Consider the following 25,584-nt stretch of genomic DNA (forward strand, 5'->3'; position numbering starts at 1 on the left):
CGAAATTATATGAATTGATTTTTAAGACCCCTAGGTGAATACATTCAGTCATTTAAAGATGCTTAACAACCTTTGGTTTGTGCAATCTAACTACTTCCTTTCCACTCCTTGGTCAAGGAAAAGATTTTTATTAAACTAATTTATCCATTGTTAACTTTTGGTTCCGAAATTCCACTTTCTGAATATATCAACAGTGCTGACAAAACCCGTCGTTTCATAAACCAATTATTTGATGGAGTCCCTTTAGGGGTAAAAACTTTTCCAGTTAGCAGTAAAAAAAATCTAGTAAGGTCACCTTAACAAGGCTCAAAAGATTTCCTGATTAGGGATATGGAATAATGTTTTTATTATTGACGGTACACTGAACCGACAAATAACATTTTAATGGATGGTACAGTACCGTCGAATAACATTTTATTTGTACCAACAAACAACCACTTTGTCCATGATAAGCATATTCCAAAAAAAAAAAAGAATTTCTAAACGTACAAAACCATCATGCAGCAGTAGAAAACAGATTATAAAGAGGGACGCCTTAGGTGAACAATTAACCTTTTCAAGTTACGTAACAAAAGTCCATTACTTTAAATTGTAACATACAAAAACAATTTTGCTTGGTGCTTAATTAAAAACTAAATAAAGCCGATAAAGATAAAAACATGATGAGTCATTTAAAAAATTCCTTTATTGCATCATTTGAAAGTATCATGTTCTCCCAATTTTTTTATTAAGGCAATCAGCCGATAAATTCTTACTGAAACGCAAACAAATTAAAAGAGGAGAAATTAGGAAACAAAAGGGGTTTTAGTTGTAAACTTGTTGAAAGTAAACTGATAATACAACAGCAAGGAAGAATACGCAATGATGCGGCAGTTGTAGGTGATCAGAATGAGTTTTTAGATTCAGAAGTGCAGAGCGAAGCTAACCTATTAACCTAATACGCGCAGGATTTCCTCAATGCAGTATTTGCAATGTAATAAAATAACACATAGTGCCGAGGTCAGTGAAACGAAAGCATGCTTTTAAGTAATATAAAATATGGCTGTTGTAATACTTTTAGTTCATTCTTTTACAATGTGGTAGATCACGATAAACTCAGAGTAATGTTTCACTTGCAGACTCTTAATTGAAATTTTACTAATCCACAGAGATTTTTATTAATCCTTGATTTTTTTTAAAAAAAACGATAGTCGTATAAAACAAACAAGAGAAGGTAGAAAATTCAGTAAAAATTATGAGTGCAGACCTTCAACTTAACGTAAATTAATGACAAAATGCTATTAATTTTTTTTCCCTTAAAATCATCAATTTTTTTCAAATCATGGCGCAATACTTTAAATGGCAACCAGAACTTTGGTCAATTGTGGCCACTGAACATAGGAAGCACATATCCTTATTTCACATCCCATGATATAGGGCTGTTCAATCGGTTGTCGGTAAGCCACCGAAACAGTTCCGTTAAGAAAAAGTTACGATAAGAGCGCTCTTACCGATAGCGATCAGAGTTTTCGGAGCTGGCGAAAATAAGCTGTTGCCAATTGTACATCTATTTTACGCGCCGCCGCGCCAGGCAATCTGATAAACCGACACACGGGGCAACAATGTATTGAGTGCGAGCTCTCAAAACTCCGATAAGGCCGGCTGTTGTCGATATCATGGCCACTGTCGGTACTGCCGCCAGTTTCAATAAGAGACGATGTCGATAGTGTTCCGGCAAGAATTCGTTTGAACACCCCTACCATGATACAGTGAGTACTGAACAAAAACTTAGAACTTGAAGTTATGTTTCCTTGTTTTTTATTACTCCGATTTGAAGCATTAAATACTGATTCTGCGAAATGTTAAATCTTAAAAGTACTAACTATATCAAACATAACAACACTATTCTAACAGCAGCACGATGGTCGTTAGTACATACGTGACACCACTGTCATCTTCCATGTATGATAAGTAGGTTTATCGGTAACAGTTTTCGAAACTCACCTTGGACTTTTAGGAGCCATGTGGCGCATCAAGCCCGATTTTTAGGTGCCATTGAAGATTTTTTAGGGGCCAAATTGACTTTTTGCCTAGATAATACGGCGCAATTAGTAAAAAGTTAGACGCAAGATGTTTTCGTAACAGAACTAGTAAGTAGCTGTAACTTGGGGAAGACAAAAGCACTAAGAATAAAATCGTGAAGAATAGAAAAGCTTTTACTTGTGTTGAAAATTCTGAGATTTTTTAATTCAAATAGATTTATTTTACTTACTTTATGGGACTTCATATGAAAATTCAGATTTTTAGGGGCTACATTCACGCAGAGCCTTCATTTTTTAGGCGCCATAGCCTACTTTTTAGGCGCCTGTGAGTTTCGAACACTGATCGGTGAAGTCGCGGTTGCCAGCACTCTATTCATGAGTTTTTGATGCCCCTTCAAAGGCAAGCGTAATTTCTCTGCAAGGACAATTTTTTTGAACGATTTAACCATGCTCATCGTTTTCCTTCTACCAAACACTGTAGAAAACATCTATTTGCGGGCCAAATTCTTCCGAACTTAACGGACTCATTGGAACCATTTGGATTACGAATTTCCCATCAAGGTTTTACATCATTGGAAACTCTTTCGAAATTTTTATTACCAGAACTACTTTTTCTCGTCACTTCTGAGAAGGGATCTAGTTCTAAGATGACTTCAAGTTCTGAGTTATTATTGTCAAGGTTGGTTTTCCGATTCTCTATGCTGTGACGAGATTTTTTGTCAGTCACTTGAATAAGGGGGCTGTCTGTGCTTTCACCATCACTTCCTTGAGAGCAAAGCATGAAACTGATTGCATTTGTGGGCGGACACTCTTCTGCAGGTTCAATCTTGTTGTTTGCCAGGACTAATGCTGCTTCCTCAAATAGCTGAAACAGTATCAACATTCTTTCTTTAAGAAATATTGAATTTAAAAGGCTGCAAAAAGAAAAGGAAAGAAGAGCAAAATAAAATAAACCCCTGAGATGCTCAAATTTTACTGCTGACATTAATTATACTTTTAAAACTGCTACGGTTCGAGCTATTCTTGAGAATATATGACGTGATAACAATATTATGCCTCAGTAGCATGGATTTGAGCTTGCCACCACCTTGTAGAATTTCACTGGTGAACCCTTAATAAAAACGGCAAATTAGCAATGCTAAATTTGGAACAATGGTCACATAACTTCACCTGAAATACCACCACCACAGTAGCACAGGTGGAAACAGCTCAGTACCGGACCATTCGATTTTAACTGGATTTCGAGACATAATGCCAAAACCTCTTAATGACCTTTCAGAAAGTAAAAAAGAAATAAACTTTTTTTAGGGAGGGAGGACACCGACGGCTATTTAACCACCCCCCCCCCCTAAGATGGACCGTTTTTGAAATGTTTTCGAAATTCCAAGATGACTAGTAGTAAAAAGTTGCGTTTTGGTATAAAAATAACCGGGCTATATATCCGTACATCCGGTCCGAAGGTGACCATCTCAAAACCTTGAACTCGGGAACTTTTTCCCATTCCTTTTAGTCCCCTAAAGATAATTCTGTAGTTTCAGCATATTCACTGAAGTCTATGTTTTCCCCCGAAGCTATTAAAATTTTGGAGGAAAGTACATTGGTTAAAATACGAAGAAAATAGGTCGATCCGCGGAACTGCGCTTTTTGGCTATAAAATGCGTCCAAATGATTCTAAACCTGACAATCCTGACCCATTGACACATGATATGGGCTAAGACATCCTGAAGCCTATTTCTCACGAAAATATTTCATTTTTGAACTAGGGATGGGGGTAGGGTGGGTCAAGGCGCAATCAGTTTTGAGGCGCTGGGCAAAGCAAAATGATTGTATTTGACAGTTTTTCATCAACCTCAAAACAGGTCTTCCAAGGTTGAGTAGACGAATATATCTCACAACCTTATGAAAATAATATATAATAGATGTTTTTAGCTTTTAAGAACTATTTTTGACAATTTACACGGTTGTGTAATTTACTCTAACCTGGAAGAAAATTAATGTATTCTTTGTTCTGTACTTTAGTGATTATTGCAACAGTGCAAATTGTCAAAAACAGTTCTTAAGGACTAAAAACAACTATTGTACATTATTTTCTTACATGTTGGCAGATTTATTAGTCTCCTAAATCTTGAAAGACCTGTTTTGACGTTGATGAAAAACTGTCAAATACGATCATTTTGCTGCACTCAGCGCCTTGAAGCTTAACGGCACCGTGAGCCACCCTCCGATCCTCGAAGTGCATGGAAACCACCACTGCTGCCAGATTGAACTACTAATTTATTCAATGATATTATATCTTACCATCAGTCTGAGCATACTGTACTAAGAAAAACTCTGTTCAGATGGCAAGAACGTTTTTCCAGCGATATCCGCGGATCAGAGGCCCACTACAGCCCGGTGGTTAATTTTTCATTTCTGAGGAATATGGCATCCCTGCAGCACTCCCCTACTCCCTATCCCCATATTGTAAGCCGTAAAATAGTGGGGTAGAGTCTACAAATAAGACTCGTTAGTCATAACACAAAGTATGCGCAAAATAAAACCTATGAAAATTAACAAAAAATATAAGTAGTATTTAGGCGCATTAAGGGATTTCGGCGGTCAAAGATTACGTCTCCTAGGGCATTCCCTGCAAGTTGGGGGTGTCCTACAGAGTGAGTCGAAAAACATCGACTTTCGAATTTCAAAAATGCATAGGAAGGAAAAGTTGCACCTTGGCATCAAACTAATGTAAGCCAGAACGTTCGTCGCAAACATTTTTTTTTCGGGTGCTGCTTTTGCAATTTGTGTCAAAAAATCACGTAATTCAGGCTGTTTTGCCCGATTCCATCGCACTGTTTAAGCATGATAAATATTGGCTAGAGCCCTGATTTTTGGAGTATTAATTCAATTCTAGTGGTCATTTAAGGTATGCTAATTAGTTATTCGATCAACATATTTTTTGTGTCCCATACATGCCCTTCAAAATGCAAAAAACGCGATTGTGGCCGAACGCGCCTCGTACACGGTTCGTTTTAAAAAAATTGAATTTTTCTGAAGACCACCCGCGATTTTTTTTTTATAAAAGTGTCAAGGAAGGTCTCTAGATTGAGGAATTGAAAACCGCAAAATCGTAAGTGGGGCCATTTTTTTAAATTCGACTTTTTCCATTTTTAAGGGTAAAATGGCGGCAAAAGCCAATGTGTGACCACCAAAACCCACCGCCATCTGGTCAAATTAAGTTAAAATTCTATGTATGTTAGTCGTTGACATGTAAATGGGTGTCCTCAAAAGTTTCAAACCCTCCCTCAAAGAATTGCACCCTCTCATGCGGTGTTGCCGAGTTACGTGCCCGATAATGACGCGGCACACGGGGTGATGTAGATTTTGAATTGCGATCATCACCAAAAATCATGAAAACACTTACCATCATACACTGTGTGGATAATTTTAGATTCAATTCGATAAAATCGTACACAGTTGCCATATTTTCGTTTTTTAAAATTGCAAAATTTGGCCAGAAAATGTCAAATTTTTTATTTGATTAAAATCAGTAAATGCTTATTTTTCAGCGACATTTTCAAAATACGGAGCTTTAATTTCTTTTAGAGGAAATTCAAGATTCATTAATTAAAAAGGTACTTTTCGTCCTGTATGCAGGTTTGCCAAAAACTTATAAGCAGCAACAAAAATGCCCTCCGCACTGGAGATGAATCTTGGGCGGTCTAGATTTGATATGGATGTACTCTTTTTATGTACTAAATAAGATAGGAGTTATCTTTTCTTCTCTTCGCAAAATGTAAGTGAAAAATTGTTCAAATTTTACTTTTTGATTCCGAAGCAAATTCTGAGAACCTCAAAAAATCGCTCGCACAGTTAATACACGGAAATGAACAAGCAAAGTTATCTCAGTCATGAACCTCTAAACTTCATTTCCCACACTACGATATTTTTGCTGTTACTTTCAAATTTTCGAAATCTGGAACAAATAGATAAAACACGAACCCATCATCATTGTATCATTGTTTGTCCTATCATTTGTGAACCCTGAAGTTTTTTTCTCTTTATAGCTGGACTTCAAGAGATCGGGGCTTCAATTCTTTGCGAACGTCAGTAAAATCTCTAAACGGTTCGTGTTTACTACTTACTCGTGAATTAAAAACTATTTTTCCTCATTTTTCTTTGGATATTAAGGGGGGGGGGGAGGATCCAAATGTTACACTTTCGGTCAGGAACAATAACATCGGGAATTATTTTCGAACCAAATCCGCTCGTCGATTTGTGCGTACTTATTTTCATATATCAGCTGCGTTCCCTAATTGAAGTTCAGTGACTTTGACAAGTCTTATTTTATGTAAAAATTCTTCAATTAATAGTCTATCAATTGATAATGTCGCTGAAAAACAAGCATTCACTGGTTTTAATCAAATAAAAAATATGACATTTTCTGTCCAAATTTTGCAATTTTAAAAAACGGAAACATGGCAACTGTGTACGATTTTATCGAATTGAATCTAAAATTATCCACACAGTTTATAATGGTAAGTGTTTTAATGATTTTTGGTGATGATCGCAATTCAAAATCTACATCACCCCGCGTGCCGCGTCATTATCGGGCACGTAACTTGGCAACACCGCATGAGAGGGTGCAATTCTTTGAGGGAGGGTTTGAAACTTTTGAGGACACCCATTTACATGTCAACGACTAACATACATAGAATTTTAACTTAATTTGACCAGATGGCGGTGGGTTTTGGTGGTCACACATTGGCTTTTGCCGCCATTTTACCCTTAAAAATAGAAAAAGTCGAATTTAAAAAAAACGGCCCCACTTACGATTTTGCGGTTTTCAATTCATCAATCTAGAGCCTTCTTTGACACTTTTATCAAAAAAATCGCGGGTGGTCTTCAGAAAAATTCAATTTTTTTAAAACGAACCGTGCGTATACAATATTTCAACGGTTTTATCGATTTTTTTAGGTGAATTCACAACCATGCAAAAAGGCAATTCTCGGATTTTAGGAATAATTCATACAGATGATTGGGGAAAAATATTAGTTTTTCAGATACGGGCTGTTTTTCCTCCATTTGCAAGCTCACAGTTAGGCCGTATCGCCTAAGTTGGTCGAAATCACGTCGATTTTCGCGATTTCTTATCACGAATTGGGGAGCATGTAAAAAATCAGGCTTTCAATTTTCGTAGACTCTTTCTATAGTAGAATAAAAGAATATAAGTATTATTTTGCCCGGGGATGTTTTTATACCTCCGAGGAGCCCTTATCAAGCCAGAAAAACACGATTTATAGCGACGGCTTTTCAGCGATTTTTGACGATGTTTTTCAGTAACTTGGCGATCACGAAAAAATTTGACCCTTCAATTTTTAGAGACAGGGACTCAGACATGGCAGAATAAGATCCGGTAAAACGTATGGTGCGGTCGCTTGGGGTAAAAATATTTCAAATTGGGCTACCAGCATGAAACTTGGTGAAAATGTGGTTCAAGGTGCCTAGAACCGAAATTCATCGGGACACAAGCGGTATCTGTCATGTGTCCCCGTATTTTGGCAGCAATTTTCCAAGATGGCCGCCATACGCTGATTTCCATTACCATCTCATTTTTCAGGCGTTCTAACCTACCTATTAACATGCAATTTGGCAGGAATATACTTAAGGGTGTCTATAATGAGAAACAATCGACATATAAGTCCAGTCGGCCATTTTACCCTCGCTATTAGCCGCCATTTTGAAAATTAGCGGTTTCGCGATGTTCCTTCGCGGTTTATCAGATTTTCGCGGCTGTGTTGCAACGAGATGCGCGTTTGGCAGGAATATGCATAAATATGTTGAAAACAAAAATCTATCGAGACCCAAGTTCAATCGGCCATTTTTACCCCGGCTAAAGGCCGCCATCTTGGAAATTAACAGTTCAGTCCTGCTTCTCCACGGTTTCTCAGATTTGCGCGGCTGTTTTGCAGCTAGACGCGTTAATTTTGGCAGGAATATCCATGGGTGTGTTGGAAATAGAAATTCATCGAGACCCAAGTTTGGTCAGCCACTTTACCGCCGAACTTGGCCGCCATCTTGGAAAAAAAGCGATCTGCCCTGTTCCTCCGAGGTTTGTAGCATTTTCTTGGCTGTTTTGAAGCCAGATGCATGAAACTTGGAATGAGCACGTGTAAATATGTGAGGAACCCAATAATCCTGACATTGAAATGAAGTCAGCTTTACTCTGGTTAATGGCCGCCACCTTGAGAATGAGCAATCAACCTCTGTTTCTCTGAGGTATCTTGGATTTTTGTTGCCCGTAGGAGCGAGATGTATGAAATTTGGCAGGCATACACATACGAATATAATTGAAAATAAGGAACCTCGAGATATGCGTTTAGGGGATTAACATGTGAAATTTTAAGTCAGAAAACAATGGAAAAACAAGAAAATTTAATCAATTTATTATAATTTTTTTTTTAAAAAAAAGAAACGGTAGAGCAGTCTTGATATTGGATGAGATGAATATGTTTTCTGTTTTGCACTGTGGTTTATTATACGTTTTCTAGATTAACAGCTTTCAACTTCAAGCTTAAATCAGACATGAAACACGTTATTATTGTAGACATTACAAAAAGTAAAAAAAACCTGGAAAATGTTGAGTCATTTTTCGAATTTAAAAAATGTTGACTAGGAAATTCCTGAAATCGAAAATTTTTTTATGGTGCCTGTATTGCGCTGCGCTGCAGGAAATTTTCTAAAATTTCTTAAAATACTAATTAAGCACCTTCTAAAATTGAAGTTAAAGAGAACAAGGAACACGTAGCGTAGAACTTTTGGAACTCATTTGGTACCTGACATTCTTTTAAAGAAAAAAACCAAGAAATGTTTTACATTTTTTGAAATTCAACAAATTTCCTGTACCTACCAAGTAAAAAAAAAAAATAAAAAAATATTTGGAAAAATTTGAATACTTTTTTCGAGCAGGTTGCACTTTAGCACTTCAGAACATTAGAACATAATAATAGTCATGTGTACAATGCTGTATCATTGATAGAATTATTAAAGTTCCTCTGAGATGAAAGAACGAAATATTTAAAATCTTAATTCTTGAAATCGTACCATTCAATGGAGGGATTTGCATAGAATCAGGATAACCGTATTAGACTTTGCAACATGGCTTCTCGGGTTTTATCTTTCTATTAGAAAGCGAAGGAATTTTCTGATTTGAAATTTTGTGAGTATCTCCTTAAAAGGTTAGTGAACAATTGCAGAAAACTTTGATACGATTTTTGACCTGTTTTTCTGTGGTGAAAATAAAATATGAGAGCAAATTAGGCAAGTTGATCGGCAGTTGGGCTGATTCTCGTTAAATTGGTCTACATAAAATATAATATACATGAAACGTTAGATAGACAGTGTTAATCGACAATAATAAATGCTCAAAATCAAAATTTTTAAAAAAAAGTAACATAAATATCAGAATGAAAATCTGCTCTACTTATCTCTGCTCTGCTTTCAAACTCTACTTATTTTCATTTTGCCACCTATTTTTTGGCATAACACTACCTCAAGGAAACGGCCGATCTCAATGGTTTTTGTAGGGTGGGTTCTGCTGCCCGCCCTCCCCCACGAGGGGTTAGACCGCCTCTTCGAATGAGAAATGTATACTCTATCATTATAGGGATAAAACAATTTTACAATATAGCCAACCTTCTCCACGTTATTAGCGAGTATCGCGGCAAAACGGCCTTTGCGCAGGAATTTATGATATTTTGGCATTCGAAGCCCCCCTCCTCTTTTAGGGATTGCCGCGGGTCATAGCCAAAGTCACTCACAACTTTTCTGGAACGAAATTTCACGAGTTTTCAAATTGGTCACGTGCAGTTTTGCTCTTAAATTAAGCATTTTCGAGAAAAATGGGCAAATTCGCGGTAAAGTCGGAATTCTGAGCAATTTTGGGGGAGTCTGGAGGTTTCTCCCTCCCCTAAAACGTTAGAATTCGCGTCCACAAAAATAATCTTATTCTACTGATCAAGAGCTTCCAGAAAAGAACTATTTTCAAAATTCCCACGGGGGGGGGGGGGGGGGTAGGTTTACCCCCTGCTGGCCCACGGTCTACTGTGGGCCAGTAGTCCCAGATTCATGTGCATAGGATTTTCAAGTAACGTAGCTCCTTTTGATTTTTAATGTTGAGGAAATTATTTTTTACATTCATACTTCCGCTTCAGATCATTATCTGTTCATATTTGGAGGAGTAAGTACTTACGTAGGATTGCTGTGATTTTACAATATGGAACCATAAAATTAAGACTGAAAAGGTCATTTGGTCTGCTTACCTCATTGAAATGAGTATCAAGGAATAGTTCCTGAACTAATCTTCGAGCTGGAGCGCGATAGGGACTCATCGACATTAGTGCACAGATGTCCGAGTACACACAGATGTCTTGAAATAAATCTTGGCATAGCTGTTTTAAGCTAAAGACCAAACAGACAGAATAACATGATGTCAATCATTTGTTTACGTCAGATAAGAGGTGATTAGCCTTAATAGTACAGCACAAAGACTGTATTGTCAAGCTGTGTTGGTCAGATATAATTTTCTCAGAAGTTCATTTTATTTATTCTTCGTCGAAGCATGTATTCTAAGCACATATACAAACCCTAAACTTTTCTATGAATAATTCACTGATTTGAAACAACAGCTCTGAGCAATCCGCTTTGCACTATGTCCCTTTTAAACCGATAGCTCAGTGCTGTTGGTCTAGTTGACATCAATAATTATGGTATTTTGATGAATCTATAATAAACTGCGTTCTTTTCAATGTTTAAATGAGTAGTGGGCCAAACCTGAAACTTACTTTGTGCGGTATATTCTTCCTTTGTCACAGTTTTGTTGTATTATTGTAAAATTGAGCCTAAACTAAGGAATTAGAAACTAATGAAAATTAAAGTATTGAATTTTCTAGGGAGCCTCTCAAAATTAAGCTCCATTCTAGGCAGCCGATTCAACCATCAGACTAAGGTTTAAATGAAAGCTTACATTAACAGAAAACTCAGAAAAAAATTTCAGGATGAGCATAGGGACACGTCAACGTTAAAAACCGACTCTACGAGTATATGTACGTTAGAATCTGTCTGCTCCAGTCATGATGGGTACAGCTCTAATCATTACTTTTCCTTATAAATCGCAAAAATTTGATATGCCCGATCGATATATCGACTTGTCAACATAAAAAATCGATTCTGCGTGTCAAAATACATTGAAATCAGTAAGCTAAAGTCGTATTAGGGGCATTTATTCATTCATGATTCAAGAATAAAACAATATCAATCCCAAAAAATCATCAATTTTCGGTATAAAATCGCTAAAAATCGGTTTAGCCGATCCTTCTATCGATTCGTCACGATAAAAATCAATTTTACGTGAACAATATGTAAGAATCGATGTGCTTAACATGTGCAAACAACGATGAGAATCCTGAAATTCAACAAGGAAACAGCAAAAAATCAGGCCAGATTTTGACCCCCCCCCCTCCCCCGGTACATCGAAAACGATTTCTATATTCATCTTGAAATTTTTTCCTCAGTTTTCTGTTAATGTAAGCTTTCATTTAAACTTTAGTCCAATGGTCGAATTAACTGCCTAAAAAGCGGCTATAATAGGCCCCTTTTATGGGAGGCTATTTTGGCGTTTAATTTGCTATTTGTTCGTTTGGCGATTTTCTTACTTTAAAGAGGGGGAACAGAACAATATGAAAACATGGTAACTGAATTTATTCCTGTTTTCTTTACGAACTAAATATACATGCTTATTACTTCAATTTTCATCCTTGGGAAATGAGTTTAGGATTATCTTTAAGTGTTCAAAGTTGCCAATTCTTGCATCTGTAGGTACTAAATTTGGGTGGATAAAGTAAAAACATCACAGATTTTTCATTTCAATATTAAGAAGAACCCCACACACTCCTAATGGGAAAGTGTGCCCTGTTCAATTTCCAATTTGTTCATTGCATTAAATTTGCCGATAGATGCTGATCAAAAGTTATCCTAGCGCCAACTTTCTTCTTGCGATCGTTTTTGCACAATCCGCGATTGAAGTTTTGATGATTTCCAGGACAGGCTGGCTGAAACCAAAACACATCGCGTGTCTGTTTGGTAAGGATAATAGAGTAGGAAGGGGGGGGGGAGAGAGAGAGAGAGAAACTGATTTGGACGGTGAAAAGAAAAGGCGTATGGAATCCAAGATAAGACTGCTGATCAAAATGTACCGAAAAGCGCTGGGATTTTCTTGCTTATACGGTCTATATACACCCGACCGACCCAACCCGCACACAAGTGTTGTGATGAGGGATCTCTTTGACTCCTTATCGCAACATTACCTTCATTTATGCAAGGAGCTTTCGAAACTTCAACCGCGGATTGTGCGAAAACGGTGCCTTTTAAAGAGTTGGCGCAATGATGACTTTTGATCAGCATCGGCATGGACGAGTTTGATGCTATAAAACAATTGGAAATTGAACAGGGCACACATTCTCATAAGGAGTGTGCAGGGTCCTTTTCCCTGTTCACAGTCTTGACTGATTTACTTTCTTCCCCAAAACTGTTAGTAAAACAAGCCGCTGGAAACAGGAGAGTGGCTTGAGGATGCTAAATAGTTTTCTACTTTTGCTTTAACTTCACCCAAGGTCGTTGCTGGTCAATTTCGGTTAAAAATTAAACGGAGGAACACAGACATGAATCAAGATTCACTTCCTGTTTCAATAGTCTTTCTTTTCCACCACAAAGCAACAGTAACCGAAATCTTTTGTTACCCTGATTTCGTACTACCCGACCTTCCCCTATTACCCATTACTATTTTTCAGTTTCCTTTGAAGCCTACTCAATCCAAAGAAAGACAGTTAAATCAACAAAAACGATCACAATCGTAGAGGAAAAGCCCCTCTTTATAGTGACATAAAGTAGAGTGGAGAAACTTTTTGTTTGAAAGTTGTGAGCAATTCATGAAAAAGTGGCTTAATTCAGTACATCAAAAATATGTGTTCCTCTCAAGAATGAGTAATATCTTATTTCTGATCTTAAAGGGACTCAAGACAAAATCCTCTTCCAAACAGTATTTACGTTGCGGATGAAGAAAGATCTCTCTAAACAGTGTACTTTGACAACAATGGGTGAACCCAGTCATCAACTGCATACACTCTAAGCTCACCCACTTCTCACAAATTCAAGGACAATTGTTTCGGAGCTGCACTTCATCCTCAGCTTTATCATGACTGGTCTTTGTTGATTAATGCCAGCAGTCCCTCCTCTATTCTGTCAAGGTCATCATTCATTGACTGGATTAAATCTCTGCGCATGAAACTTTCTCCTTTAAATTCAATTTTCTCACTTCTCTCACTTCACTTCCTCCAAAAGCTGGATTCCGTTCTTGATGACACAATGCACAGCCACGGCCGATCTCGTCACTTCCCCATTTTTTTATTTTGTTTCTCTGGTGCTCTTTCAATCTGACACTTATTTTTCTTTTCTTTAAGGCCGAAATAAACTTTTTGACTATTGTTGCATTCAGTCTTGTGAATCCCTGCCTTTTCGGTTTGAGGTGCCTTGTTCTTGACGAAGTGAAGTCCTTGGAAGTGACAAAATCGGACGTGGCTGCGCATAGTGTAGGGACAACATCAAGGACGGAATCACGCTTTTGGAAGAAGTGAAGTAGGCGAAGCGGGGGAATTGAATTTGAAGGAGAAAGTTAATGAGCACAGACACCTAAACCACTGAATGAACGATGACCTTGACAGAACAGAAGAGGGACTGCTGGCATTAAGCTACAAAACCCAGTTGTAATAAAGCTGAAGATGAAGTGTGCAGCTTTGAAGCAATCGTCCTAATAAAAAGGGAGTGAGCTAAGAGTTTATGCATTTGACAAAAAGATCACTAGAGAAACGTAATATAAAAGAAGGAAGTGACGAGATGGACCGTGGCTGCGTGTTGTGCATGGGAACGCTGTCACGGAAGGTATCACGCTGTTAAAAGAAGTGAGAGAAGCGGGAAAATTAAAGGAGTACGTGCAAAACGGGCCTATTGGGGCTCAGGGCGGATACCTTTGAGACTTGCCCTATTTATTCTCTAAACAATGCCCCATCTTTTCCCCCCAAAAATTTTGGGGAGACGCAGCGGGGGGTCAAAGTTAAAAATCAGCAACATTTTCGCAAATTTGATACTCGAAAACCGAAAAGTTTTGGAAAGCAGGGTTTAAACGAGCGTTTCCAGCGTGACGAGAGCTTTCAAAAAATCATAGGGTTTAGTCGACCTCAGCTCGAGTTACCGCCTCCGAAGCGGCGGAACGCTAAAAGAAGATCCCATTTTTTTTCACGTCTGGGCCGATTTAAAAAAAAGCCATTTTTTTATTTTGATGAAAAACTGGTATATTGTTCCTGAATCTCTGTAGCTCATCTAGCTCTTTACCCCATGCTGGGGAAATGTTTTGGTCGCGAGTTAAAAGAGCGGAAAGGAGCGAAGGTCGGGAAAATCGGCTATTTTAAACTGCGAACGGCGACGGACCAGGAGACATGTGGCAACAATGCGAATACGGTCGAGGTGTGTGATTCGCCGAATTGAGTGGGAGGGGACGTTTTCCTTCCGATCAACGCCGCGCGCGCAGTTTAAAGTAGCCGATTTTCCCGACCCTCGATTCTTTCCGCTCTTCTAACTCGCGACCAAAACATTTCCCCAGCATGCGGTAAAAAGCTAGAGGGCCTACAGAGAGTCAGGAACAACATATCAGTTCTTCATCAAAATAAAAAAATGGCTTTTTTTTAAATCGGCGCGGACGTGAAAAAAAAAATGGAGTCTTCTTTTAGTGTTCCGCCGCTTCGGAGGCGATAACTCGAGCTGAAGTCGACTAAACCCTATGACGTCTCACATTTTCTGGAAGCTCTCGTCACGCTGGAAACGCTCGTTTAAACCGCGTTTTTAAAAAATTCTCGGGTTTTCGAGTAACAAATTCGCGAAAAGGTTGCTGATTTTTAACTTTGACCCCCTGCTGCAAGTCCCCAAAATCTTTGGGGGGCTTAAAACTTTGGGAAAAGATGGGGCATGGTTTGGAGAATGAATAGGACAAGTCTCAAAGTTATCCGCCCCGAGCCCCAAAAGACCCGTTTTGCATGTACCCCTTTGAAGGAGACAGTTCAAATGCGCGGACATTTAATCCAATTAGTGAAAGATGACCTGGACAGAATAGAAGAGGGACTCTTTGCATTAATCTACAAAAAACAGGTGTGATAAAGCTGAAGATGGAGTGTGCAGCTCTGAGGCAATTTTCCTAATAGAAAACGAGTGAGCTTAGAATTTATGAAATTGACGATTAGGTGTACCTTTTGTATTTAAGTTTTTGTCTATGGACCAAATTTCTTTAAAATCCCTCCGATTTTGATAAGCTTTAGTTTTCTCCTTCTCTTGTAAATAATGCAGGAATAGTAATTAAAACCTAGTCGAATCCTACCGTACTTTACCTCCCCTTTATATTACTGAAAAACTATAGTTTTGTTTTCCTTGCATGGAGCAGTCCAGTTCTTTCAAGGTAAAAGTAGACCTATGCTGAACACTGAATCAGGCAACTGATTGTGAGAGAGCACACTGCTATTCAGAAAGTCGAAGGAACATTTTCCCCTTCTCACCAATAGGTTTCCCAGAAAAAGCTTTCTTTCCTTTGCTAGAGGGGGATTTTGGGCCTCCAACTTTTTGAACAGCATTGGTTGATGTTCCAGAAGATGCTCACTATTGTATCCAAAGAACTGCACTACATTTCACAAAGTTGACAGAATGTTGTGGTCCTTCACTGAGAGAGGTTCTCCTCTGAAAGTACATGAAGTGCTGAGAGAGTTGATGCTAAGATTGCCTCCTCCTCAATTTTTGAATGAGAGTTGACATTTTTTTTTTAAAAAGAGCCTGTTAAAAGCTTTGACCCGTAATAACGCCAAACAATGTAAAAATTTTCATTTTTCTCCAAAACTGCTCTCCATTCATAAAAACTGCAAGGATGTTTAACATCCTATTCCCCTCCAAAGGGTAACAGGTGTTACCATTTTATAGTTTGTACCTACAGAGCACCAGATTGTCTCGCTCCAAGTGTCAAGTGCTGCTCAAATTTTATTTTGTGCGCTCAGAAGTTAGCAGGCGACTTTTCTGACATCCTGTACAAAAGTAGCGATAATGCCTTGCTGTAATGGAGGTAAAAATGAATTTACACAGGGTCAAAAAAAACTCAGTTGCTGAATTCTGATGGCTCTTCGGATTAAACTTCAAGCTAAAATATGAAACATGAGGAATGTAACCCCCCAATGTGCGGTAAAAAACTCATGCCAGCAAGTTGAAATTACTTTCACTCCAGTCTCCTTTATTTTCCATAATATAGCTCCCAGTAAACGCTTATTTATGAAAAGCATACTTAAAAAAACCTCAACCAATTACATTTACTTTTCAGCATTTAAAAATTGCACATTTACATTTAATCTTTTCAAACAAAGTGGATGAGTCTTACTATTTGAGACGTTCCAGTATAAATGCCAACATCCCAGCTATTTTTGTCCAAAAGATATGATTTTTTTAACTTAGGGTTGAACCATTTGCAAACCTGATTTCCTGGGGTTCCCGCCATAATCAAGATGCACTTAGACCTTGAGGATGGGTTAGTTATCACTTGTACCATCACCATTATCACTTGTAAATAAACAAAAAATGAGACCCAAATCACTGAGGTTGACCAACTGAACATTGGCAACAACATGCTAACGCGAAAATTCCCCAACCTCAATATTTTGACCTCCATGATGCACATCCAGAATTACCCCCTGATGGAATTACCCCAAGCGACCCTAGAGAATTGCAACTTCATGTTTTCTTGCAGTCTTAACTCAATCTCCTAGCTATATTACACACATAAGAAGCAAAGAAAGAGATGTTTTACTCACTGCAGAAGTCCTTGTTTGCATGCCTTGTAGAGGATTGGATTAAATAATTGTTCTATTAACTTTAGAAGGTGCTTTCGGGCGCCAGAACAACTGCTTAAAGATTTGTCTGCTAATATGGACTGCCTTGCTGAACCTTAAGCAAAAAGAAACAGTGATCAACGAAATGAGTGGTAGGAACAGATCCTAAATATCGTTCTTCCTCTGACGTAAGGGCGCATCTCCGGCGAAAACTTCCTCCCCCTGACCCACTGTGCTCTGGCCGGCTCCCCAGCAGGGTTGCCAGCCAAATTATTTTTTTCCATTCCCTGACTTTTCCCTGACTTTCCAATATTTTTCCCTGACTTTCCAATATTTTTCCCTGACTTTTAAGTACGGATCTGACGCAGTCTGTTAAGGTGAAAAGTAGTCAGTTAATCCCGCAACGCGAGCCCGAGACCGCCCGCGCCTAATTCCACGAAAAATCAGAAAAATCCCTGACCAATACCGAAATTCCCTGACTTTCCCTGACTTTTCCCGGTTTTTCCGGTCGCTGGCAACCCTGCCCCTCATGCCCCGCACTTCCAACCTGAAACTCTCAAAGCTCGCCATTTTTCAACGGCTCAGCTGATTTTGCTCAAATTCAATACCAAACCAGTCTTAGAGGAAAACTACCACCCATAAAAATATTCATTTTAACTTGCGTTATCGAATGGGCAAGATTTGATCTCCACCCCCTCCCCCCCCACGTTTGAGCCTCACCCCTTAAAATCTATTGCCTCAAATTTCAATTTTTTAGGGCAGAATAGTAGCTCTAATGAGGCTCTGCAAAATACAATAATATTGGTCAAAATATCTTAAAACTACCCAAAAATCGAAAAATCTTGAACATACACACATACACGCACACCAACACACCCTCACAAACGCACACATACACATCCCCACATACATACATACATACATGCAACGTATCTACCAACCATACATCTATGCATACATACATACATATTGTTAAAAGCACCAAATAAACGTATCTACTAACCAACCATACATACATTCATACATAGTCTTTCACCCACCAATACATAATTAAGAAAGTTCAACCCTCAACCTTCATCTCTTGTAATGTCCCCCTCTCAGTCGGACATGTTTTAATAACTTGCCCTACCTATCAACAATTAAGATCCACAATTTTCCCTCCACTTTCAGATCTCAATACCATACTTTCAAAAATTTTTCCATGAAATCCCTCTCTTTTTCAAACAAATTAATCTGCAAATCTAATGTATTCTTTCCTTGTCCTATCTTTTAATTTTGTGTACTACCCTTTTGTGACCCCTACTTGTTCAATTTTCTAAATTCTGTACTACACTATTTGGATCTCTCCTCTAGGATGTATATAGTAGAGTATACATAATTAATAAATGTCTGTTACCTTTACAAATGCCTGGTGCAGGAGCTATCCAGTCAAGATAAAACTACTCAAAAAGTAAATTTCTTACCGTTTGAAAGTTAAGTACATGTTTCGCAGACGTTTCGATGTCGTCAATCAGACATCTTCATCAGTGCAAGAAAAAATACATAATTATTCAAATATGATACAAGCAAGCAGAAAATATAACAAAATGAACAACATTTTCTTATTTTAACAAAAGCCAAGAGATGGAACAGCTATTGAGGCGAATTGAGGTAACCTACAAAATCTCAGTTTTGTTTATCCGATGCTGATCGATGATCGGTGGTAAATGGAATTGGGAAATGCGGCTACTCATGCGCTCTATCGTGCAAAGCATCAACTACTACTACGACACAACAACAATTATGAAAAACAAGGTTAGAACATTCTGTCATAGAGGGCGTTCAGGCATTGCGTATCAGATCTGAAATTTATGGCGCGATTGTTAGCTTTAATACAAATGGCTTCGTGAATTAATCTAGTTCTCTCAATGGGTTCACAGACAAGAGCTTGGGGTTCTTCAAAGTAAAATTTATGCCCCGTGTCATGAACATGCTGGTGGAGTGCCGTTTTCTCATTCTTGTCGTATTTATGAGATTTAATTCGCTCCTGTATATACCTCTTTGTCTGACCAATCCCGCTCAGTCCCGGGTTGACCCGGACAGTCTGAACAGTTGATTTGGTATACAACATTGGAAGCTTTTTTGACAGATTCTGAACTTTTTAATTTTGTAAAAAGGGACTTTGATGTTTGCCCATTAGAAAGAACAGGTTTAATATTGTAGGGTCTCAGCTTGCGGCTCAATTTTTCGGATAAAAGTGGTATGTATGGAAATTTCACAGCCTCACCCGGATCAAACGCCCTGCCAACTTTATTGTTATTACTGTGTTTATGGGGATGCAAGGCTTTCATTATCTGTTTCTCTATTATTCCCATTCGATAACCATTCTTTAAGAACATATCTTTTACAAATGACAGTCGTTCATGGCGATAACATTTATCAGTTAATTTAATAACCTTATTAACAACGTTCAGGACTGTATTGATCTTATGTTGATAAGGAGATTCTGAAAAGAAATTGAGGTACCTTCCGGAGTGTGTTTTTTTTTTGGAACCATTTCGTGAGGATCTTTGTACCCTTTTTACACTCTAATGTGAGATCTAGAAAATTAATTTCACTGTTTTCTTCAGTTTCCATGGTAATTTTCAAAAAGGGATGGAACGCATTAAACTGATCAAGCAATTTTTGGGTGTCATTTTTGTGAACACATGCTAAAGAATCATCTACGAATCTTTTGTAAAATTTAACTCTTGCATCACTAGAACTAAGTACCTCTGTTTCAACATATTCCATCACAAGGTTTGCTATACACGCTGACACAGGACCGCCCATGGCAAGTCCACTGACTTGTTGGTAATAGTCATCTTGGTATTTAAAAAAAGTTGATTCCAGGCAAACTTTCAGGGCATATACATACTCATCTTTCGGTAAAAAGGTGTGATCTTTAATACTATCCCATTTATTGTTAATAACATGCAAGGCTAGATACACCGGAATGTTAGTGTACAGGGAGACTACATCAAGGGAAGTAAGGATGAAGTCTGGAGGTACATGTTGGTGCTTCACAAAATTTCGAAAATGGAAAAGTTAGGAATTACTTAAATTAACTTACTTAAATACTTACTTAATTTACTTAAATTTGAGTAGTTTTATCTTGACTGGATAGCTCCTGCACCATGCATTTGTAGGGTATAATTATACATGTGTGTGTGTGTGTGTGTGTGTGTGTGTGTGTGTGTGTGTGTGTGTGTGTGTGTGTGTGTGTGTGTGAGGGTGTGTCAGGGTGTGTGTGAGGGTGTGTGTGTGTGTGTGTGAGGGTGTGTGTGTGTGTGTGTGTATGGCATATATTTTTGTGACCTACGACCCATGATCGGTTCTCTTAATAAGGTTTCAGGTCTGGGTCCGACATCATGGGAAAATGAAATAGTGTATTTTCTTCGGAAAATACACTTTAAAAAATTCAGCATCTCACTTGAATTCCCTTCATTACTGGAGCCACTGTTGCTTGTTTCTAGACCTGGATTGTCCAAAAGACCTGTAGTTTTCTGTTGCCATGGCAACAAAATTGGACTTTCCTCATCTCCAATCACACCATAACTGCTTTCTGTTTCTGCAAAATTTAGAGAAAAACTATGTTTAACGAGGCATGCAATTTAAAGAGACATAAATGAAAAAGAAAAAGACACAGAAATCATTAGACTGATTGTAAGTTGAGGATTGCGCATAAGCCAAAAAAGTATTGTCAACTTGTGTACAAAAAACTCCCATTTGATGCTTTATTGACATCAAGAGGGGACGGCCTCTAGCGCTTCCTGATGCAGCATGTAGAATCGGATTCACTGAGCTCCACACCCCTAGAATGCTTCCTACAAATCTATAAGTCCCAAAATTGCGAGATAATACGTATCTATGTATTCTTGACAATATAGAGAAATCCTAGTCAGCATACTGATGGTAAGACTGAAGAAACACGCATCTACTTCGTCTTGCTGGCAATTTCTTCGTTTTCCTTTTTTTTATTTATTTTTTGTTACTTTTGTGAGGGAGCTTCAACAAATACTTGACTAAAAGGACCCCGCACACACTTCATGAAAATGTGTGTCCTGTTCAATTTCAAATTCATTTATTGCATTAAACTCGTCTATTAATGCTGATCAAAAGTCATCGTTGCGCCAAGTTTCTACAAGGCACCATTTTCACTCAATTCGCAGTAGAAGTTTTGATAACTTCTTGCATAGATGAATGTAGTGCGGCGATAAAGAGTCAAAGAAATCTCTCATTTTATCACTCCAGTACGGTTCGTTTGTGTAATCATGGAAAATAGGAAAATCCCAGTGCACTTCGGTTGCAATCAGCCACCAGCACCGCTTGCCAAGCGGCAGTCTTATCTCGGATTCAACACGCTTTTTTTTTTCAACGTCCAAGCCAAGTTCTTTCTCTCTCCCACTCTAATCTTTACCAGACAGACACGCACAACAGTTTTCCTCGATTACAGCCGGCCTGTCCTGAAAATTATCGAAACTTCAGTCCCTAATTGTGCAAAAACGATGCCTCACAGAAAGGTGGCACAATGATGACTTTTGATTAACATCCATACGAGAGTTTAATGGAATAAATAAATTTGAAATCGAACAGGAAATATTCCCATAAGGAGTGTGCAGGGTCCTTTACAGAGAATATTCTGAATGCCAGAAAAGAATGACATTAAATTCTGTGCGGAGATGCTCAGTCTTCCGCCAAAATATAGAGCATGAAACAGAGAATTTGCAATAGGTACAGAGAACAGGGAATTTTTCTACTTCTATCGATTTTAACTCATGTCCACACGAGTGAGGTTTTCAAATATTAAAAAGGGTCGGTTAAGCTTGGAAGGACTTGGCATTCAAAAAGCTGATTCCCACAGTTCTGAGAACGATAGAAATGATTCTCACAGTAAAATCGTTCCTTCAGTGAAATAACACTTTCTTTTGAAGGGTCTCCTGTGACACAATTGAACCGTCCTGTTTGTCACTGCCATAACTGGAATTTACAAGTCATAGATAGAAAATGGCGGCAGTGACACCAGTCTACTACCCTGGCACTTAAATTGTTAACATCTCGTTCAAGGTTAGGTTAGTCCCGTGGTGTTTACATAAATGAATTTTATTGTGTTGATGAGCATTTGGGCTGATGGGTGTATCCCTTGACTGTTTTCTCCATGAAATGTAAACAGACTACTACACAAGGTGTGTATTTCAGCATTATCATATTTATTTTTTCATCAAAACTTCATGTAGAACACAATTGTGCGACGAAAACTACTGAAAATAACTTCTAACAAAGATAAATATGCTTGTAGATGCATAAATTCAAACTTTCAATCACAGTCTACTTGCGTCAAATCTTACATTAGACATTACCATGACAGCCTCTGCAGTAAGAAAACATGGTGACCTTCATATCGACACTTCAACTTCAACTCAGCTGTTGCACGTTGTTCATGCTGTTAAGAACAAAGGATGGGGAAAGAACACTGCTCATTGAGGAGACTCTCAGTACCATTATAGTGCGCTGTTTGATTCAAATAAAGTATCATTTCTCATGAGAGGGGAAAATTCAAATTTTCTACAGCCAAAGTTTTTAGTTAGTAGCTCATCTCAATCATTTTTGTTGCGAGAATCGTTTTCAATGCGCAATTTTAAGGAGGGACCATAAATAAGAATGCTTAAATGCCTACCTAGTCTAGTGGTTCATTCCTATTTTGGCCCAGTTTGACAAATTTTCTTTAAATTTTACCTTTATGTACTTGGGTCTCGTTCTCAGTGGGTTGTCTCAAAAATGCATGTAAAAAAATAGGTAATAAATAAATAAATCGATAAATAAATAAATAAAATAAAACAAAAACATACCTGTTCTGATTCGGTGAAAGGAACTGCTTGAAACTTTCCGGACTCTTGTTGCTTTGACATTAGACTTATTCACACACAGTAAGCAAGATGACTTGTCATGTTGCTTCCTTGCTTCTTTGTCTCGTGGCCGAGGTTCACAGGACAAAATTTTATCTTCTTCAGATTCTCCTGAGCTCCAGTTTGTTCCATCATCTTTTTCGCTCTTAGCTTTCTTACCAATGAAAACTGTAAATTACACAAATCAATCTAAGATAGATATATTGTCGAAGGCCAAAAAAAAAAAAAAAGAAGAAAGAAAGAAAAAAAAGGAAATCAGAGACTTTAAATTTTCAACGAAAGGAATCTATTAGTCTAAAAATGTTTGAGGGGGAAAAACGTGCGTGCTGGTTGGACTACAATTTGCAATTAAAAACTACAATTTCCAGCTCATTTTAAAACAACATATGATCCACAAGTTTCTCTGCGTAGATAAGTGTCTCTAGAGATGAACCGGAAACAGTAGTTCCTTATTGCAAAATGTAGTCTAGTTCACGTTTTTACTAAATGATTATTTATCCAGATGAACGCAGATATTTTTTCTCTTCTTCTACATAAATGTTTAGAAATTTTGAACCCAAAAATACCGAGATTGTACAATGTACACCCTCCCCAAAATCCACAAACCGGGCAGATACATGCTTCCAATAATGAGCCAAATTGATTCTCCCACCTAAAAAATCTCAAAATGGCTGTTTAAATCATGCTGTGAATTAGAAAAGTTCGAAACTTTAAGTGTGAAAAGCATATACGACTTCATGGCTACTGTTAAAGATGTGAAACTAGAACAAGATGAGATATTAGTGTCTTTTAATGTCAAGTCATTATATCCCAGCGTGCCTCTAAAAAAAACTTTGCAGCTATTAGAAAAGTGGCTAAAGAAAAACGAGCTAAGGGAGAAAGTGGTCAACGAATTTTTTAAGGATAGCTACACCCTGTATCCAGCAAAAATATTTGCAGTTCAACGGTAAATTTTACCTACATAACGATGATAACCTTCCGATACTGAAATGGATCACACACAATTTGCCCGGAAATTGCGTGTAGAACGATAATAGCAGAGTTGACGAATTTTTACCAAAAAATTCTGGGGGACTAGGTATTTCCGGTGAAGAACGAGACGAAAATAAGTACGAATTGCGACAGTAAGCACGGTTTTACGTGGTTGAGGGGGGCAAGTGTACTCAAAGGTTCTGGTGGCTGTGAGTTGGGAGGGGACGGACGCCTTACGTTGCGGGGTTCGAGTGTCACGAGCATGGTTAACTATGACTGGTGGACCCTTGGGTCTCCTGAAGGGAGTGAATTAGGTTTGATGTCGGGAAATGAGAAAGAGGAGATAAGAATAGCGGGAGAGGAAGGGGACTTACTGCAGAGAGTTCAAGCCTGCGTAAAGAAAGCGAAAGGTGACATACAACTAAGTACTGTGCTTGGAGAATACAGGAGCGAGAGGGCAAGTAGACCTTGGATTGCACCTACGACTCACTCGTGGTCGTTATCGGCGGCTATGCTAGTATTCTCCGTGGTGGCAATAGGGGTGGTCGGCAGGTTGTGCTGCTTCCTGAGGAAAACAGTTGACCTGGATAGCTAACTTGCAGCTACACGCTTTTCCTCGCGGTCATTAAAGGAGACCTCGTGAGGAGTTTAGCCCTAAATTTTTTTTCTCTCTCTCTGTGCCCCCCCCCCCCATGTTTTTTTGCTTCAAGTAGTATGATTGTATGGTAGTTTTTTTTTTGCCATACATTATTTTAGTTTTCATGATGTTTTTGTCTTTATTTATTCTTGTGGTACATCTGTTACACACCCTGTTATTTACTCTAGTTGTAAGCTTCTTTCAATTACTATGGAACTGACAATGAGCATAATTTTTCAACTCTTAAAGGTTTTGAAATCACGAAAAAATCGTGTGTATTGGGATGGCCTTGCAGTCTTTCTCGCTTTCAATGCGGGCCATTGTAGATACTACTTAGAAAGCGAGTGGTGGACACGCCCCCATTACTATGTTTTTTTTTTAAAATTATCGTTAATTGGACAAAGAGTATTTAATTATAAATTTTTTTATTTTCTTTTGGTTTATTATAATTTTTGTATTATTTTATTTTCATTTATTATTTGTATTATTTTTCACTCTTAAATTTGATCATCTTTTTCTCTCAACTCCTAATAGAGATATTAATGATACTTTTCGTTTTTGTTATAATTTTTGTGCCGTTATTTATTTTTTTGTATTTGCGTTTTTTTCTTTTATTTTTCTTTGTTCAACTTATTTTTTTTTCTTCTTCTTCTAAACTCCTCGGGGAGTTATTAATCTCATTGTTCACCTATCTCTCTCATTTTTTGTGTAATTCTTGGTGTTGTTTTTTTAAATTTGTCAAAAATTTCAGGGTTTTTTTTTCTGTTTTAGAGGAGTTTGACTTCTCGAGTGGACGATCGCTACCGTCTTAAAGAAAGGGCGGACTGGGCCACACTCCCTTGGTATTGGATCAAAGACAGGTGGTAAGGAGGGGTGATTGCTTCCAGCCCTTTCCCAGTTCTTGATCTTGCTAGATTGGTACACTCGATCGAATCTCTTGTGTTCCGGGGAATAAGCGATTCAAGGGTTCCTGTCCAGGATTACGGATGAAGATCTGAGCGGTACGGAGATCTCAATGGCAGCTTGTCACTTTGCGACACTCAGTACACGACTCCAGTCAGGATGACCCTCTTGTCTTGGCAGCA

General features: G+C 38.1%; 1 protein-coding gene across 3 annotated transcripts in view; it reads right to left on the reverse strand.

Annotated features, from left to right (window-relative positions):
- Positions 1-666: 666 nt before the first annotated feature.
- Positions 667-25,584, reverse strand: part of rictor (rapamycin-insensitive companion of Tor) — an 83,038-nt gene continuing 58,120 nt past the window's right edge. Inside the window, exons 12-16 of one of the 3 annotated variants that reach the window (XM_019049161.2) lie at positions 22,834-23,058; positions 20,418-20,555; positions 16,949-17,081; positions 10,322-10,460; positions 667-2,886 (exon numbers count right to left, since the gene is read on the reverse strand). In XM_019049161.2, the coding sequence (XP_018904706.2) occupies positions 2,578-2,886; positions 10,322-10,460; positions 16,949-17,081; positions 20,418-20,555; positions 22,834-23,058 (944 nt within the window). In that variant the 3' untranslated portion in view covers positions 667-2,577. Of the gene's footprint in view, positions 2,887-8,430; positions 8,574-10,321; positions 10,461-16,948; positions 17,082-20,417; positions 20,556-22,833; positions 23,059-25,584 lie in introns of those variants that run through there. The other 2 variants (XM_072300685.1, XR_002009247.2) reach the window with 2 other exon arrangements.

The sequence above is a fragment of the Bemisia tabaci genome, chromosome 1 (assembly GCF_918797505.1).
Source record: "Bemisia tabaci chromosome 1, PGI_BMITA_v3".
Lineage (NCBI taxonomy): Eukaryota > Metazoa > Arthropoda > Insecta > Hemiptera > Aleyrodidae > Bemisia > Bemisia tabaci.